General features: G+C 39.6%; 1 protein-coding gene across 4 annotated transcripts in view; it reads left to right on the top strand.

Annotated features, from left to right (window-relative positions):
* HS6ST2 (heparan sulfate 6-O-sulfotransferase 2) overlaps positions 1 to 15,691 on the top strand; it is a 274,210-nt gene that overhangs the window by 192,341 nt on the left and 66,178 nt on the right. For 2 of the 4 annotated variants that reach the window (XM_070502498.1, XM_070502500.1), the window contains exon 3: positions 2,243 to 2,275. The exons of the other annotated variants lie outside the window; for them this stretch is intronic. In XM_070502498.1, coding sequence (XP_070358599.1) covers positions 2,243 to 2,275 — 33 coding nt within the window. The remainder of the gene's footprint in view (positions 1 to 2,242; positions 2,276 to 15,691) is intronic. 4 annotated transcript variants of the gene reach the window in all.

Raw genomic sequence — 15,691 nt, 5'->3', positions numbered from 1 at the left:
TGAATCTGATGCCATTGGATATGTTCTCCATACATAAATAAAATGAGGAGAAACTTTTTCCTAGAGTTAATAACATACAATATATTTTTGTGGAACTGTTTTCCAAGCAGATGGCCTAAAGAAATCTTCCACAAGAGTGTAAACTTTGTGAAGGCGGGGATTTGTGTCTCTTTTATTCATTGCTGTACCTTCAGTACTTATAACAATGCCTGTCGTATAAATAATAAATTTTTTTGTGGGGTGATTTTTTTATTGAATATTTTTGACATATAACATTTTGTAAATTTAAGGTGTACAACGTGTTAATTTGATACATTTATATATTGTAATATGATTGCCGTTGTAGCAATATTTAGGACCTCGATCGTATTACGTAATTATCCTTTCTTTTTCTAAAAAGATCTTTTTATAAAATTCCGTTTAAGAACCTTCCCGAAGAGAGAGAGAGAGTGTGTGTGTGTATGTGTGTGCATGTGTATGTATAAAATGGGTTCATAAAGTTAATTCATTTTTTCTAATGAATATGCCTCTCCCTTTTTTTTTTTTTTTGCCTTTTCCCCCATGGCCTTTGATTCACTTCCAATGATGCCCACCCTTTTGATTGATGCACCTGTAACATCTTCCCGGATAACCATTGAATACTTCACCTCTGGCAACCTGGACTCCCAGGTAAGGCAGTGAGCTTCCAAAACTCTCTTCAGTGTAACCACTGGGCAAACTTTAATAGGCAGTTGAGAAATCCACATCGAAATTTTAAAAGATAATCTCAAGAAGCAATGGTTCCCTTGATTAAAGTGAAATTTGGTCCGATCCCCATATAAATCAATTATGTACATACTTATTTCAGGATTTCTGTTAGTGCAGCAAAATTAAAATTACAGTTTTGGAAAGTGCTGTATATTTCACTTGAGAATTTTCTAGTACTAAGAATCAACATTTAGCTTTATGTTTTTTTCTTGTTGTTGTATTTTTCACCAAAAGTTGTGTTATGTCTTGTTCATGAGGCTCAGTGCAGTGGAAGGGGGAGTAGCTTCTCTTCACTGTGTAGGGAAATGAAGTCATGGGGTAGGTCAGAAAACTCTAGATTGCTTCTTCCTTGTGGCTGGAATGGAAGAGGAGCACATCGGGCCCTGGATGGTAAGTCAGCTAATGAGAATGTCTTGTCTAACAGATCTGACATCAGCGCTCACCAAGTACATCACTTTTTTTTCTCATAACGTTTGCTTCTCCAGCCGTCTTAACAACTCACAGAACAGGGGAAGCGGGGCTTAGCCACACCAGGAACTGATTATTAGAGTCTTATATTGCTTCTCAGATGATGATTCAAGGGCACTGTTGCTAGTCATGCTATTTAAAGTCTCTCTTAACTCACTTCTAAAGCCTCCAGACATATTTGATGTAAAGAAACACTTCTCCAAGAAAATGTACAACCCATATAGCTCGCTTTGGGCACAAAAATATTATCACATTATACTATCCCTTGCTTAATATAAAACAAAAATCTAACTGAGCCCATTTGAACCCTCAAATTAGCAATTGACTCATGCCCAACTTCACAGTCCCTGCTAATTTTAGAAATTCATGTTGTTAGGATTAGTGTTTTGTGATTCTTAAGATACGTATTATAAAAACAGCTGAGCATTTTTTTGAATGGAGAGACATTGTTTACTTTGATGGATGGCTTGCATTTGGGTGGAAGGGACTAGAGTGATGATTTATGTATCCCTTTCTGTGTGCTGTGAATTTTCATCTTTTTGAAGAGCATCAGCAAAGTCTAATCATTCTTTTTTTCTTTTCTTTTCCTTTTGTTATTTGTGTTTCATACATTCCTGATATTATGAAAAATCCCTATCAATTCCTCCTAGGTCCTTTCAATCAGGCATTTCCATTTTAGTGATGCCGTAGCATGGTTTGGTTTGGTTTTTGGTTTATTGACTTTTGTTTTTTGCTTAGATTGTCATTGCTTTTGTGAAAAGGAATGGAATTAGCAGGTCTAGGGGGTAGATCTATCATTCTCAGCCTGTAGCCCTCCAGAAGTCTGGCTATCAGTGCTGCCCTGCCGCTTGCAGCCCTCTGATTCGTAATCTCCCCACCACTTGAGAGGAGTGGATGGGGAGCTGCTTCCTTGCAGTTTGGGGAGCTGGAAAAATATGCTATCAAAGCACAACGGAAAACTTGTATTATTTTAACTCCTCTCTTACCAAGCTCTTGCTAGCACCTGGTTTTACTGTTCCTTTAACAGGTGGAGGATTTTTCAGATTCTAGATGCATCAAGGTAAGTGACAATGTATTTTTAGCTTAACTAAACCCAAGTAAGCTAGATAAATAGACTCTGCAGCTGCCTATCAGTTTAATTTCAATACAATAAATAGAGTTTGGCTTGGACAAATTCTTTCCAGCTCTCTTTTAGTTTAAAACACCTGGAACTACCCAGGCATGTAGCCTCGGGTCTGAAAGCTGACCTAGTTCAGAAGCGGGATGAATATTTGGGGCCAGCACCCCAAACAGTTGGGCAGTTGGTCATTAGCTCCTTTTTCTTTTTGCTGAAATAGGATGACACAGTGGACTGTTTTGTTAAGAAGAAGACCCCACCATCAACAGTGTTCTTCACAATGCTTCAGGCACGCTGGCCTGTTGCTGGGCTGGATGATGGTTTAGGGAACAACTAGGTTAGCATTTCATTGAAGGAAAATCAATTATTTGAACATATCAGGGCTTTTAAAATACGGAAATATGTAGACTTGCAGGGTAGAGTAATCCCATAGGCCAGGGGCCTTATGACATGAACAATGCAGCAGAGTAGATCTAATCAAACAAAGAAAAGTTCCTAACTGTGGGAGTGAGGGAGGTATTGAGAATGCTGCAGGATAGTGCCTTTGCAGGCAACAACTGTCACCATGAGCTGTACCATCGTGTTGCCACCAGTGCTGAAGAGGCTGTGAGAATCATAAGCCATTTTGTAAATGTGTGCCCTAATTGCTTGGCACATTGTTTTCTAAGATCACGATGCTCACCAGTACCGTATTTGGCCTGTTGTAGGCTTATTGGCTCCAGAAATGTTTACCAGTGTCTCTACTTTGTTTTCCTACTTACCTACATCCCATCCTATGCTCCCTGGCCAAATAGGTTAGTGAGATCAAAAGCTGTAGCCTTGGGATTCCTCCACTAGGGAGGACCCTCATTAAATAGACTAGATGGGTCATTTCTTAGATGCCCAGTTTAGCTTTCAGTGGCTGGGCTTCCGTATTCCTACTAGGGCCTCTGTGGATTTGTTTGACAGCTGAGAATAGTAAGTTCAGTGTTTAATTTCATAGATTATAATTCGTTGAGATAAATGGTATAGACACACGTAGACACCCAATCACACAATTTTAGTATGGGAGGGCGTTTAAAGATCATAGATTGGGTGTGTCATGGTGGCAAGAGTACTAGGTTCTGGTACTAACTAGTGGGGTGACTTTGCTCTAGTCCCATCTCTGCTGTGAGATTTGATTTTCTCATCTGTAAGATAAAATGGAGTAGATGATCATTAAGATAATGATCAATAACATAGGGACTATTAGCCCTATAATTGCTTTCATGGGGTAAATGTTGAGAATTTTGTTTTATTTTTGCTTGAAAATTTGCTACATGATAGAACCATCTCTCTATCACAGTTTTGTTGTATAACAAAGCAAATCTTGACATTCTCTATATTTTTATTATGGTGCTGAACAGTTTGACCAGAAGTTATTATCAGAACAATTTATACCTGGTCTTCGTTTGTAAGAAAGGAAGAGAGGAGTACAGATGGTGATGGAAAAAAAACGGCTTTGGTAAATGTTAGTGGAGCCATTTTTAATTCTGGTGGACTGAACGAGTATGAAAACTATTTGCAAGGCCAGCATATTTTTCAACTACTAGTAAAATAATAAAGCAACAATTCATTTGGTAATCCCCATTGTACATGCAGTTTTATAAATATACAAGGTTATGATTATCTCTGCCTCATAATTAACAATTTGCATAAATGCTTGCTAGTATTTAGTTGTCTGAATGGATATTGTAATCCAGTGAAAGAAGGGAACAATCAGTGGAACCATCCCAAATGCCTTGTATTATTGCTACACACATGCACAATTAACAGCAATGCTAATTGTTTCAGACCAGAACCTCATTTGTTTTTCTATAGACAGCAAAAACATTAATTGCTAGAGTGTTTGTCACTCTCTCTCTCTTTTTCCTATAGCCAGCTGTATCATAAGGTCTTCAGTCGGCTGTAAGCAAATTATTTGGCTGGATTTTTAGTGTATCATTTTGTGATGGAATTTCCAGACTTCTGTTTAAGTTAGCAGTCAAGGCCTCCAACAACCCAAGACTATTTTTATAATATTTTAACAGTAGTCCTCTATAAATTTAAGGAATAAAAGGATGCTTACATCCAAACCAGTTCTGCTGCTGCATTTACATTCTGCTTCCTATTCTATATCTTTAAAATTATTGGCATTGGACCTGCATATGAGAATCATAGAAGGTCAAGGCTGGAGGAGCCTTTAAAATCATTCTATCAAACTCCCTCTCTTTTCAGATGAGTTTGATTGTCAGTAATTTGAATATCGGTAACAACCACCAAATCAATGACGCCACATTTTTTTTTTTTACTTTCAAACTATTGGGAGCTATTGTAGTAAATACATTTGAATTATAACTGGTTGTTTTGGAATCATATAGCTTCAACTTATTTTCCAAAAAGCTGAATCAGATTTCTTTAAATATGCCTTCATAAGGTTTACCTAAATATAGCCATAATGTTGATGGTATATGTGTGAAAGGAGATGCCATTGGCAATAGAAGACACTCAACCAATATCAGCTCTCTTCCCCTCATGCATAGATTACCTAGCTAACATCAGCATAATGGACATGTTTCTTCAGTGACTGAGAATATGGGCCTTTAAAGTCAAACCATCCTTGGGTCCTATCCTGGTGCTGCCACTCTCTAGCAGTGTGACCTTGAGTAATTTATTTAACCTTTCTGGGCTTTCAGACTTTTTCACATGTAAAATGTAGCCACCTTGTATAGTTGTTGTGAGGATTAAGTTGAGATCAGACATATCAAGTGCTTAGCACTATCCATGGCACATAGCAAGTGTCAATAAAAGTTAGTGGTTATTACGGTCATTGTCTGGCTCACTCGGTACCAGTCTCATTCACTACTAATATTTAATCTATGGTGGCTTGGAGTATGTGAATACACACCTGTACACATCTGCATATGGGCACACAGAGTCCACAAGAATGGCATCAGGAAGACTCCCTTCCTGAAGGTTATCCGTGACCACCATGTTTCAAAATCCCCTGACTTCTTCCCTGGTCTCAGCCCTCTTGAACTCTCTGGAGGTTCTGGAACTTTTGCACATCTTCCCTTGCTTGAAACCATTCATAATTTATCTTGGTTCATCTCCTGTCTTCTCAACACTTTTTAAGTTTCCTTTGTTCGGATTGCTTTTACGTACATGTACTCGCACACACGCACAGAAACAACCTCCCCCTCCCTCTCGCCCCTTTAGATGGAGCAATTCCCAAGGTCCTGTCATTGATCTGCTTCCCTTCTCTGCTATGTTCTCATTCTGGGTAATTTCATCTCCTTGCATAGCTTCACCTTTCACCTCTACACTAATGATTACCAAATTGACCTCTCCAATCCTTAACTCATTCCGGAGCTCCAGGCTAACTCCAATTTCCAATTGCCTGCTGAGCATCTCCAGGGCAGGATATCCTAGGAGGCTGAAGTGTAGTCTGGTTTTTGTCATACTGTCTCAGGAATGCAGATGGGGGAATCTAGCTTCAAGAAGTATTAAGAGTTGAAAACAGGGGAGAGGTGCTGAGCATTAGCCGGTGCAGAAATAAAAGTAGTCTAAGTTAGGAAAGTTGTTCAAAGGGAGCTTTCCAGGGAAAGCATGACAAGTAAACTGAATTTCTGTTATTATGAACTGGAGATATAAATTGGCAATTGAAACCTTAAAATTTGTATTTTTCTAGGGAGGCAGGAACAGCTTTCCTAATGAAAATTGAGTTCAATTTTTAGGTGCTGGAAGGTTGATGTGTTTGAGGGAAATGTTAATTAAAATTATCTTTCTTGGGGCAAATTGTATGGTTATCTTGTTTAAGTGTTTTGTTATACAAACACACATGCCAAGAGGAAGGATAATGTGTTCAACCTGAAGGACGAGCGTGTGGGCATTTTGAGAGCACGTGAGTGCATAGACACATACACACATGCTGGGCCAGACATACCTGAGATTTTGAATGTGTGAAAATAATTGTATCAGAGTATAGGTAAATTGTTTTCTTTCATGCATTCTGCGAATTTTCACTGAAAACCCACTAGGTGCCATGCTGTCTGTGGAGCAACAGGCTGTGAATATGGAACATATTGAGTCTTTGTCCTCAAGTGTCTAACACATTTTTCTTTAGTTATGTGCAAGTACATTGAGAATTTAATTTGGTCTAGAAATATCTGCAGCATGTGACAAATTGTTTGATGACTCTAACCTTGCTGACAATCTTAATGACCAAAGAGGAACTTAAGGGAAATAAGACAGTGCTAAAATGGGGAGAAAATGTGCATTAATTCGAATTAAAAATTGATTGCTTCCTTTAGGTTTAGTAAATATTGAATTACTTCAGGATTTTACATTTCAAGCTGGCTTTCAGTGTTCAGTCCAGAGTCAGAATGATTATGTTTAACCCTAAAACTTAATTAGAGCAAAGGGATAGACAAATCTTGGTTAATGTGTATAGTATTGTTAGGGGAATTTTTTGTAAATGAGTTGTTCTTACAGAAACTACAGATCTGGCTTTAGCACAGGGAACAATATTTCTTTTGAAGAAAGGTAACCTCATTCCCCCCCTTCCCGAAATAGGTACAGTTCCTTCCAGTTGAGTTACTGCCCAATGGAGCGTGAGAGGCCATCATACTCTCCGAATTGTAATGGCTAGAAAGTCAGGTGACTTCCTGGCCTTCATGGGGCCATCCCAGCTTCCTCTTTAGAAATTTAACATGGTCCTTTGTTTGCAAGTCTTAAATCTAAGTGTTCTTGGCCCTAGCTGTCAATTCAAAGTCCCTTTCAAGGTCACTCTCGGGTCCCAAAGATCCCTCATTGCATTTGTAATCCTGAAAACATACCTTGATGCTCTTGGATATGTAGATGGCACCCCCTTCCACTATGCCACACCCCCTTCAGGTCCCTCCTGGCACAAAAGCTCTCATAATAATGGGACACATATTGACCAGTGTTCCTATTTCCTTTGCCCTAAATGAGTTAGATACTTAGATGTACTTCTCTTATTCTGACCGGAAGTAACAATCATAAAAGCATTCTTAAATTTATAGTATTGGATGCTTTTATTTGCATAGTTTGCATCAACCATAGCCTAAATTCTTTTACCTTTCTCAAATGTATTCACTCAATATGTGTCTACTAGGCACTTACTACATTCCAGGCACTGGGGATGATAAGAAAGACACGGTCCCTTTTCTTGTATTTCTTAAGGGGTGTGTGTGTGAGCACATGTTGGAGAGAAACAGAAAATAAGTATACAAGTAAATGAAAAAGCTAATTTCAGAGAGTGATAAATGCCATGAACAAAATAAAACAAAATGGACAGAAAATGGTTGGATGGCTGGGGCGTGGTCAAGGTGAATTATGCTCTTTGCTTTCATTGCTTTTGTACAGATGTCACTAACGCTTTGTCTGGCCCCTTTGGCTTCCTCTATTTCATACTTCCCTGGATTTGGATTCTAATTTTGCTGCTTCTGGCCACTCTATCATTAGGACCACCTCCGCTTAGCTAGTCCTAAAGTGTAACCCAACATACGCTCCTTCTATTCCATACTTTTCTTGTCTTTCTCAGCATTAGAATTTGGCAGTTCACCCTCTTCCCTGTCATAGAATGTAAATGGGCCTACTAATCCCCTAGGGATATTTCACTTGATTACTCAAAGCATTTTTGTTACTCAAGGCAAACTATCTGTTGAAAGAAAAACGCAAGCATTGAAGGTTAGTAATTGTAGTGGCGTTTGGCTTTGCCTACTTCTGTCGTAGGAAGAGCCCTGGATTGGGAGGCGGAAGACCTGGGTCTCACCGCTACAAATGAGCTATGTGACCTTAGACATAGAGCTTCCTCTCTCTGAGCTTGTTTCTTCATCTATAAAACCAGTGTTCAAAGTAGATGATCCCTAAGGTTCTTTCTAGCTCTGAAGTGGTACAATTAGTTGTTTTCAGAGACGTGGGCCAAGACTTCTTTCCAACATTCTGTTTAATTTTGTAAAGTGGATATGTAGGAACATTTTCCAGTGTATCAGAACTGCTTAGATTAAGCATAAGTTTTCCGGCAAGAGCCAGCTTTACAATTCTTATAAATGTCACAAGAAGTTAAAACATTGCTTCTTGTTTTAACCTCTGCCAGCTAGGGCAGCAATTCAACACCACAGATGCAATTATCAGCTTCTTATATGTGAGCATCTGAAAGTTCACTGTCTTTTTAGCTTGCCCACAAGAAATCTTTGAAAAAGAACCAAATACCACTAAAACGAAGCAAGGCATTCTAAGCTGGCTTCAAAATGACATGGCACAGGTGTTGCCCGCTAATGAGTTAGGTGCCAAGAAAGTCATGTTAACTCTTAGAAGGCCACTCAGGCTTCTTCCAGCCGTCACTGTGCTGTCTTCCTCAGCACCTAGCCGAGGCCCAGTTAGAAATTGACAGAGGAGTTAGGAAGCTTGTCTTCCCTAACGTCTTTACACCTTCTTACATCTGCTGTACTAGGCTTTGTGGGAGGAGATGGGGAAGCAGAAAGGGTGGGTTTGGAGAAGATGGAATGGAAAGAAATTTGCCAATATTCAAAGTACCCTTGGGACTGCCTTCCATGTTGTCACTATTCCACTTATTCAGATCATCGGCCATGTTCTAAACACAAGAATCAGCTCCATGACTAGATTTTAGGAAGGCAGTCCTTTAAAAATCCAAAGAAAAGCTGGGCATAATTCTGTGGCAAGGGAGTATGAGGGAGAAGAGGATCCCAGAGAGGTTGGAAACTCCAAGAAGTGCATCTCTGATTTATAGTCACAGGATCTTGACACAGAAGAAGAGTGGGGCTTATGGAAACAGGTGAGGAAGACAGCACAGGGAGTTCCTGTATGGCTCCAATTTACAAGGCCTTAATGTTGTGCGGGTGAGGAGACAGATACTCACCAAGACAATGACTTACCTAAGTACACATGGCTGGTTAGTGGCAAACTTGGGACAAGAACTGAGGTCAACTGCGTCCTGTTCAGTACCTTGATTTGTAATTACCTATGCTAGCTAGTATATTTTGCTTGCTTGTTTAGGTGGGCAACAGGTAAAGTGCATTTTGTTTTGGAGGTTTTGAGGCCAGCTGATAGTACGAGGTCACATGGAGAAGAGGTCACATGGACTGGCTGGGTTGGAAAAAGAGCCTAAAACTCAAAATTCGGTTGAAAGGAAGAAAGGGAGGATTGTGGCTGTAGACTGGGGATCCACAGTTAAATGTATGCATCATCTCTTTAATGTTCCTTCTTAATTACAGCTGTAGACCATTCTCCATCAAAAGATTTAAATATCTTTTATTTTATGTTCTCAGTACTTTGAATCCTTTTCCAGGTATATTTGTTGCTTCTGCCTTATCTTTCTATTTCACTATTCTAGATGGTTTTTTGTCTGCAATATTTTTCATTAGTTTAGTCTCACCATCTTGTCCAGGGTATCTGTAGTACAACCGTATATCACAGGCCATCTTATGTGCACGTTAAAATGGAGAATACTGTTTCACAAGTTCGAAATTACTAGATTATTTCTGTTCCCCTTCCAGTTGAAATATTTCCTACTTGGCAAATGGCCCTTTTTTGAAATACTAAAATTGCACCTAGGGAAAAAATGACTGTCACTGTGGCACCGTGGGGCTGTCCCTTCACTTTCATTGGCTTACAGTCCAATTTGCTCCATTGATTTTCCAGACGGCTCCACAGTGCCTCATCAGCCAGACACTGGAATTGGAAGGGGGGCTTCATCAAGGCCTTATGTGGCTTAAAAACTTTTCAACTTTCATAATTTTTGCCGTGGGTATGCTGGAAACCATGTGTAGATGGCATTTGGCAGCACGATGGTCTTTCTTCTCAAGGCTTCTACAGTTTCTGACTTGATTTCTGCTCGCCACAGGGCCCAGTTTACCTTCTCTTCTCTGAGAGCTCTTGTTCATTCGTCAGGAGCCCTAAGAGAAGGCTGCTCATGTACAGCCGTGGAATGTCAGAGTCATCCTAAACTGGCGTAAATGGGCCTTTAAATGGCCTATCCTGATTGTTTCTGTATTAAAATGTAAATGTATGAGACTTTATGAGGAGCCTATGCATAGTCTTTCTCCCACTTTTTTCATATGAATTGATTTGACAATGTCATAGAGGATGTGACGCAAAATACAGACTTTCTTAAGCCCATCATAGCTTGTTTGCTTGAAAAGGAATAAAAGCTACAGGAAAGAAATGAACATTATGTGATGCTTTGGGCAGGAGCCATTTTCTGACTCACAAACAGCTTTTAAACGATAACCTACGTTCTGAACCTATGCAGGGGAAAGTGGTCACTATGACATTCTTTCGGTCAAATAACCTCTCTTAGCTAATTAATGAGAGTTAATTTCTGGTTACATAGGAAGCACAGAGGGGAATTCATAAGGGGTGAAATAAACTGAGAGAGCCTCAAAAACTTATTTATAATTATAAATGCTTGTATCTTTTATGGAAAAATGAGATAGGATGGGAGGACAGGAACTTTTTGAGGAGATTGTCTGAAAACCATGCAATGTTATATCATTGAAGAGCCGTGTGATTTACTACTCAGTGATCATGAAATTTCACGTTAAGCCATCCACCAGGAAAGTTCTGTAAGCCTCATTTATTCCGTTCTCTATGAGCACCTTCAGTGTCTTTTTGGCAATGCTACTAAAATATTTGTAAATAAAATAATACTCTTGAGGTTGATTTTAAATTCAGTCCACATGAACTATAGTTTAATGTGAGTACCCGAGCACTGCATTTCTAATCTGAGTGCAGAGTGAAAGCAGGATACCTAGGGGTGATCCTCTTTCTCAGCCTTCTGTCCTACAACAATCTCAAGCGTAAGAACTCCGATTTCCCATTCTCATGGAGGACATGTGTCACATCTCGGCAACAGGTGTTCTTGTTCATGTCTTTTCATAGCCTGCAATCAGGTCACTTGGCACTGAGTCTTATTGAGACTGAAGGAAACAGGTGATGGCCTTCCATAGTTTGGGGAAACCAGGAGGGGACCTCCAACTTGGTGATTATCCAGTCCTGTGATTGAATATTTACTATTAATTGATTAATTCATTCAGTTATTACAGATATAATTATTGAGCACCTACCATAACCCAGCACGATTCTTAGTGCTAGGGATTTGACAATTGACTAAGAAAGGTAAAGTTCCTGTTCACAGAGCTGACATTCTAGTGGCGGCTATAGACCGTCCACAGGAAGCAGGTCCAGATTGGGAGAGGTGTTGTGAATGAAATTAGCAGAGTGCTCGATAGAGAATGTGTAGCCTTTGGAATAAACTCCTTTGTGGGTGTATGTGATTTTTGGAAACATCAAAAATGATGTGGAGCCAAGTCTCATAAATATAGTAGAAGATCAAATTGATAATGGTTTTGGCTCCAAATGAGGGCTATATGTGATTAATGTAATATTTTTTGAGTGCCAATAAAAATACATACTATGCTAAGTAGTGATAAGCACTTCAGTGTTTTTAAATACAGTGAAAGGCCTCAAGCAATGAGTGTTGTCCTTCAGTAATCATTTAGGCATCTGTAGCTGTCAGCAGCACTGTCTCTATTTCCCTGCCTCTCTTTAATTCTGGTCAATCCTTGTCGTCATTGGTAAATGTACTTTAACTATTATGTTGGTAAAATTGTCATAGGATTGGGAGTGGGATATAAAATAAACATTTAGAGATATTCCAAACTATGTAATACACAAAATTTGATGATGACAGCTTATAATTTAGTCCTTTCATTTTATTAGCCCAAATAAAGTGAAATTTCATTTATGCTATTTTGTATCAAATATATCTGCAGAATGCTAATATGCCGTTTTGATGAAATACAATCAATTTGAGTCTAGGAAAAGAGAGGATGCTTATAAGCAACAATGTTAAGATGGAGATGAACGGACAAAAGAAGCCGTGATAGGAGAACTGAAAATCCTTTGTGTGTTCCTTCTTGTGCTAACTTAAGTGGTTTCTACCAGTCCTCTTTAAAATGATTCCATATGTTTTAGAAATGTTGTGTGTGTCTCCAGGTAAGGAGAGCTAACAAAGATGGTTTTGAAAAATGGAAGGAAGCTGATAATTGCCATTTAATTGCATCTTTCGTGCAATTTTAGCTCCCTGCTTTGAGCACCATTGATCTGCTCAATGGGTGTTCTCTTGAAGCACCTGCTCTGCCAGACACTGCCAGGCACTGGGGATACAGAGGTGAATCAGTGAGACACCCTGCCTTTGTGGTACTCACAGTTGAGTTGGGGAGACAGAAATAAACGTTGTGCTGAAATATGGTGCATGCTAATACAATACACAGTTGGTGCCTCAAAGAGTCTGCACTAGGTTGAGCTTGTTGGGTCACAAGCTACTGAGGGAACTATTCTGAGTTGCTATAGCAAGTGATGGAGCAGGTATGCTCATTTTCTTTACCTCAAACAAATCTCTTTGCTGCCTTGGCATGATTCACATGCATACGTATTAAATCTATTTGCCAATTTTTAAAGGCAGGTAGAATGACGAGATCTAGCTTCAAAATAAGTGGGTTTTATAAGGAATATTCTAGAGTTTCTTCCTGAATGTAGAACCAGACTAGGTCAGAATAACTCTCAGCTGACCTTTTGTGAAGAGCCAGCCTTGATTTTCTTTTCTTTTTTCTTTCTGCAACACCAGCTCCATTTCTACCAGCAACTGCAGCTGAGCCAAAAGTACAGATTCATTGCCTGTTTACATCAGACACTAAATAGGCACTGAGCAGAGGCTTAAGATAGCCCTGTCTTCTGGGAACTTATAATCTAAAACAGACAACAAACTGGAAAGAATATCCATCACAGCTGATATGCTCATTTCCTTTCTCATATAAATTCAAAGAAAACAGAAAGTGGCAAGTCACATTCTACAGAATTTGTAAAACCTCTAGAGAGTATTCTCTCTTTTTTGGTGACTTTTCAAGTTGAAAGCTATTTTGTGTATAATATGCAATAGATTATAGTGTTATTTTTTAAATTGAGGATGAGAAAGCTAGCGATAGTCTTTCTTTTTTTTTTTTTTTTTTACCATCAACAAGTTACATTGGAAAGTATGGCTCAAATTAAAAGTGAATTCTCGATTTGCCATGGGGAAATATGCGCAGTCTTTCAAATACTCTAAGGTCAGAGTAAACTTGAGGGTAGAAGAGGTATCATAAAAATTAATTTAAGAAACTAGCCTTGAGATATTTCCTAGTTGTAATAATCCCACCGGTGAAAGCAACATCTGTGGCATAATAAAGGTATTTAGTTTGACCTTTTTAGCAAAAGAAGATATTACCAAAACATGACCAAAGCTTGGAGCTGAAGCAATGCAGTAAAGTAATGGGGGTAGACTAAGTATTTATGTTATAAGGATGTGATCATTTGTGAGAAAATGGTGAAAATGTAGGACATGTGCCAAACCCCAATTAATTTCTCAAAGCTTGTGTGTATGTGAGAGAGACAGAGACAAAGACAGAGAGAGGAGCAGAAATGCAGACATAAGTAGAGAAAGACAGAGTAGCAAGAGGCTGAGCCAGTGATAGACAGAGACCAAGAATTGAAAATCAGGCAACCTAAGGTCACATTACAACTCTGCTGTTAAATTCATTGTGAGACCTTGGTGCTGTCACTTCTCCCTGGGCCTTGGTTTCTCCATCTGTAAAATGAGGGAGTGTGCTACAAGATGACTCTATAGAACTTACCAACTCTCTAGTTCTACTCTTGGGTGCTAGGTAAATGAAAAGGCAGGCAGGTGGGTAGGTAGGAAATATATTCAGACAGGTATGCAAACAGACAGACAGACTGGCTGCATATATGCATACGCTAGCTTAACAAAAATAGGGGAAGACCAAAATTAAGGTTAGGCCAGTGGACCATGAATCACAAAGGACACCAGCCAGAGCCACAAAATCGTCTAATCACTTTTGACATTGCCATGGTGATCTGAGGAATTAGCAGCTTTCCTTTGCCTGGCACTAGCCCAGCTTTCTGGCAGCCACTGTTGAGTCATTTGTTGAATGGCTTGGCCGTCTCTCTTTCCTCCACAGGCTCAGAAGAGTAGTTGTATGAGGATCCGTAAAGGACCTCTAATGCCTAAATAAAAGAAGTCAGATGTCATGCTTTGTACATATAACATTACCTCAGCTCACCCCACAGAACCTCCTAGTGGAGGGAGGGGTAGAGAGTGGCTACCCTTAACACTTGAAGATGAAGAAACTCAACCTACCATGTGTTTTCTGGCCCAACTTTCTGTCTGGATACCTGTCTCATGTTTCTAAAGCTCTGTGAATAATTTTGAGCACACTGTGTTCCCCAGGCTTTCAAATTTTACCACTTTGAAACTTTTGTGAATCTTGTTTGCAGGGTCGGGGAGCTGATGAGAATAATTAGTACTTGTCAAGCTCCCAGCCAGCGAATGACTTTAGTAAGGAGCTAACAATGTACCTAGTAGACAAACTGCAGCTGAAAGATGAGGCTTCAGACAAGTTTTATTATGTGGTTTATTTCACTTTCATTGGCTTTTGCAAGAAACAAAACACTGTGATTTTCTTGCTTTCCTTACAATTTACCATATTCCCCTAAAATAATACCCCAAGAGTTTATCTTGAGGGTGCATGGCCGGATAGTAGGTATTCCTCCAGGTGAATTTGATTGAATGTTGGTTCCTCAAGAAACTTCTCTGGCATCTAGGATGCCATTTTGAATTTATCCAGATCTTCATATTCTGATGCCAGTACACGTTAGGAGAAAAGCAACTCCAACAAAAATCTGTTTCCTCAGTGAAAGATAGCTCATCAGGATAACAGAATCTATATTGCACCCATCACTATGGTACTTACTTAAGTGGCTTTTACCATAACTAGAACGCCTACTTTTGCAGGCCAAGCGAGCCCTGAGAACAAAGGCCAGGACGAGCATGATGTGTGAGGAAGAAGGTGAGGAGGCCGGGCTGGCTGCAGGCAAGCTCGTTCTTACACCACGTAGCTGATGGTGTCGGTTGAGTCAGGTGGAGCTTGCCCAGAGAGGATGCTGAAAGGCTTGGCTTCCATGTGCATCTCCAGCCTGACCTCTACCCTGGGCTCCAGATTCATGTAACCAACATCCCACTCCACTGGGAAGCTTAATTGGTATCTGAAACTTCACCTGCCCCCAAACAAACTTTTAAATTTGCCCTGAAACTTCTCCGTCTCACAATCTTTCCCATCTCAGTAAGTGGCAACTCTGTCCTTCCAGTTGCTCAGGCCAAAATTCCCAGAGTATCTTTCACATTTCTTTTTCTCTCTCAGGACACATCTAGCCCATCAGCCAATTCTATCTACTCTGCCTTCATAGTATATCTGGAATCTGACC

Source organism: Equus asinus, chromosome X (assembly GCF_041296235.1).
Source record: "Equus asinus isolate D_3611 breed Donkey chromosome X, EquAss-T2T_v2, whole genome shotgun sequence".
Classification (NCBI taxonomy): domain Eukaryota; kingdom Metazoa; phylum Chordata; class Mammalia; order Perissodactyla; family Equidae; genus Equus; species Equus asinus.
Note: the sequence above shows the minus strand (reverse complement) of the source record. Positions and strands in the feature narration are given on the sequence as shown.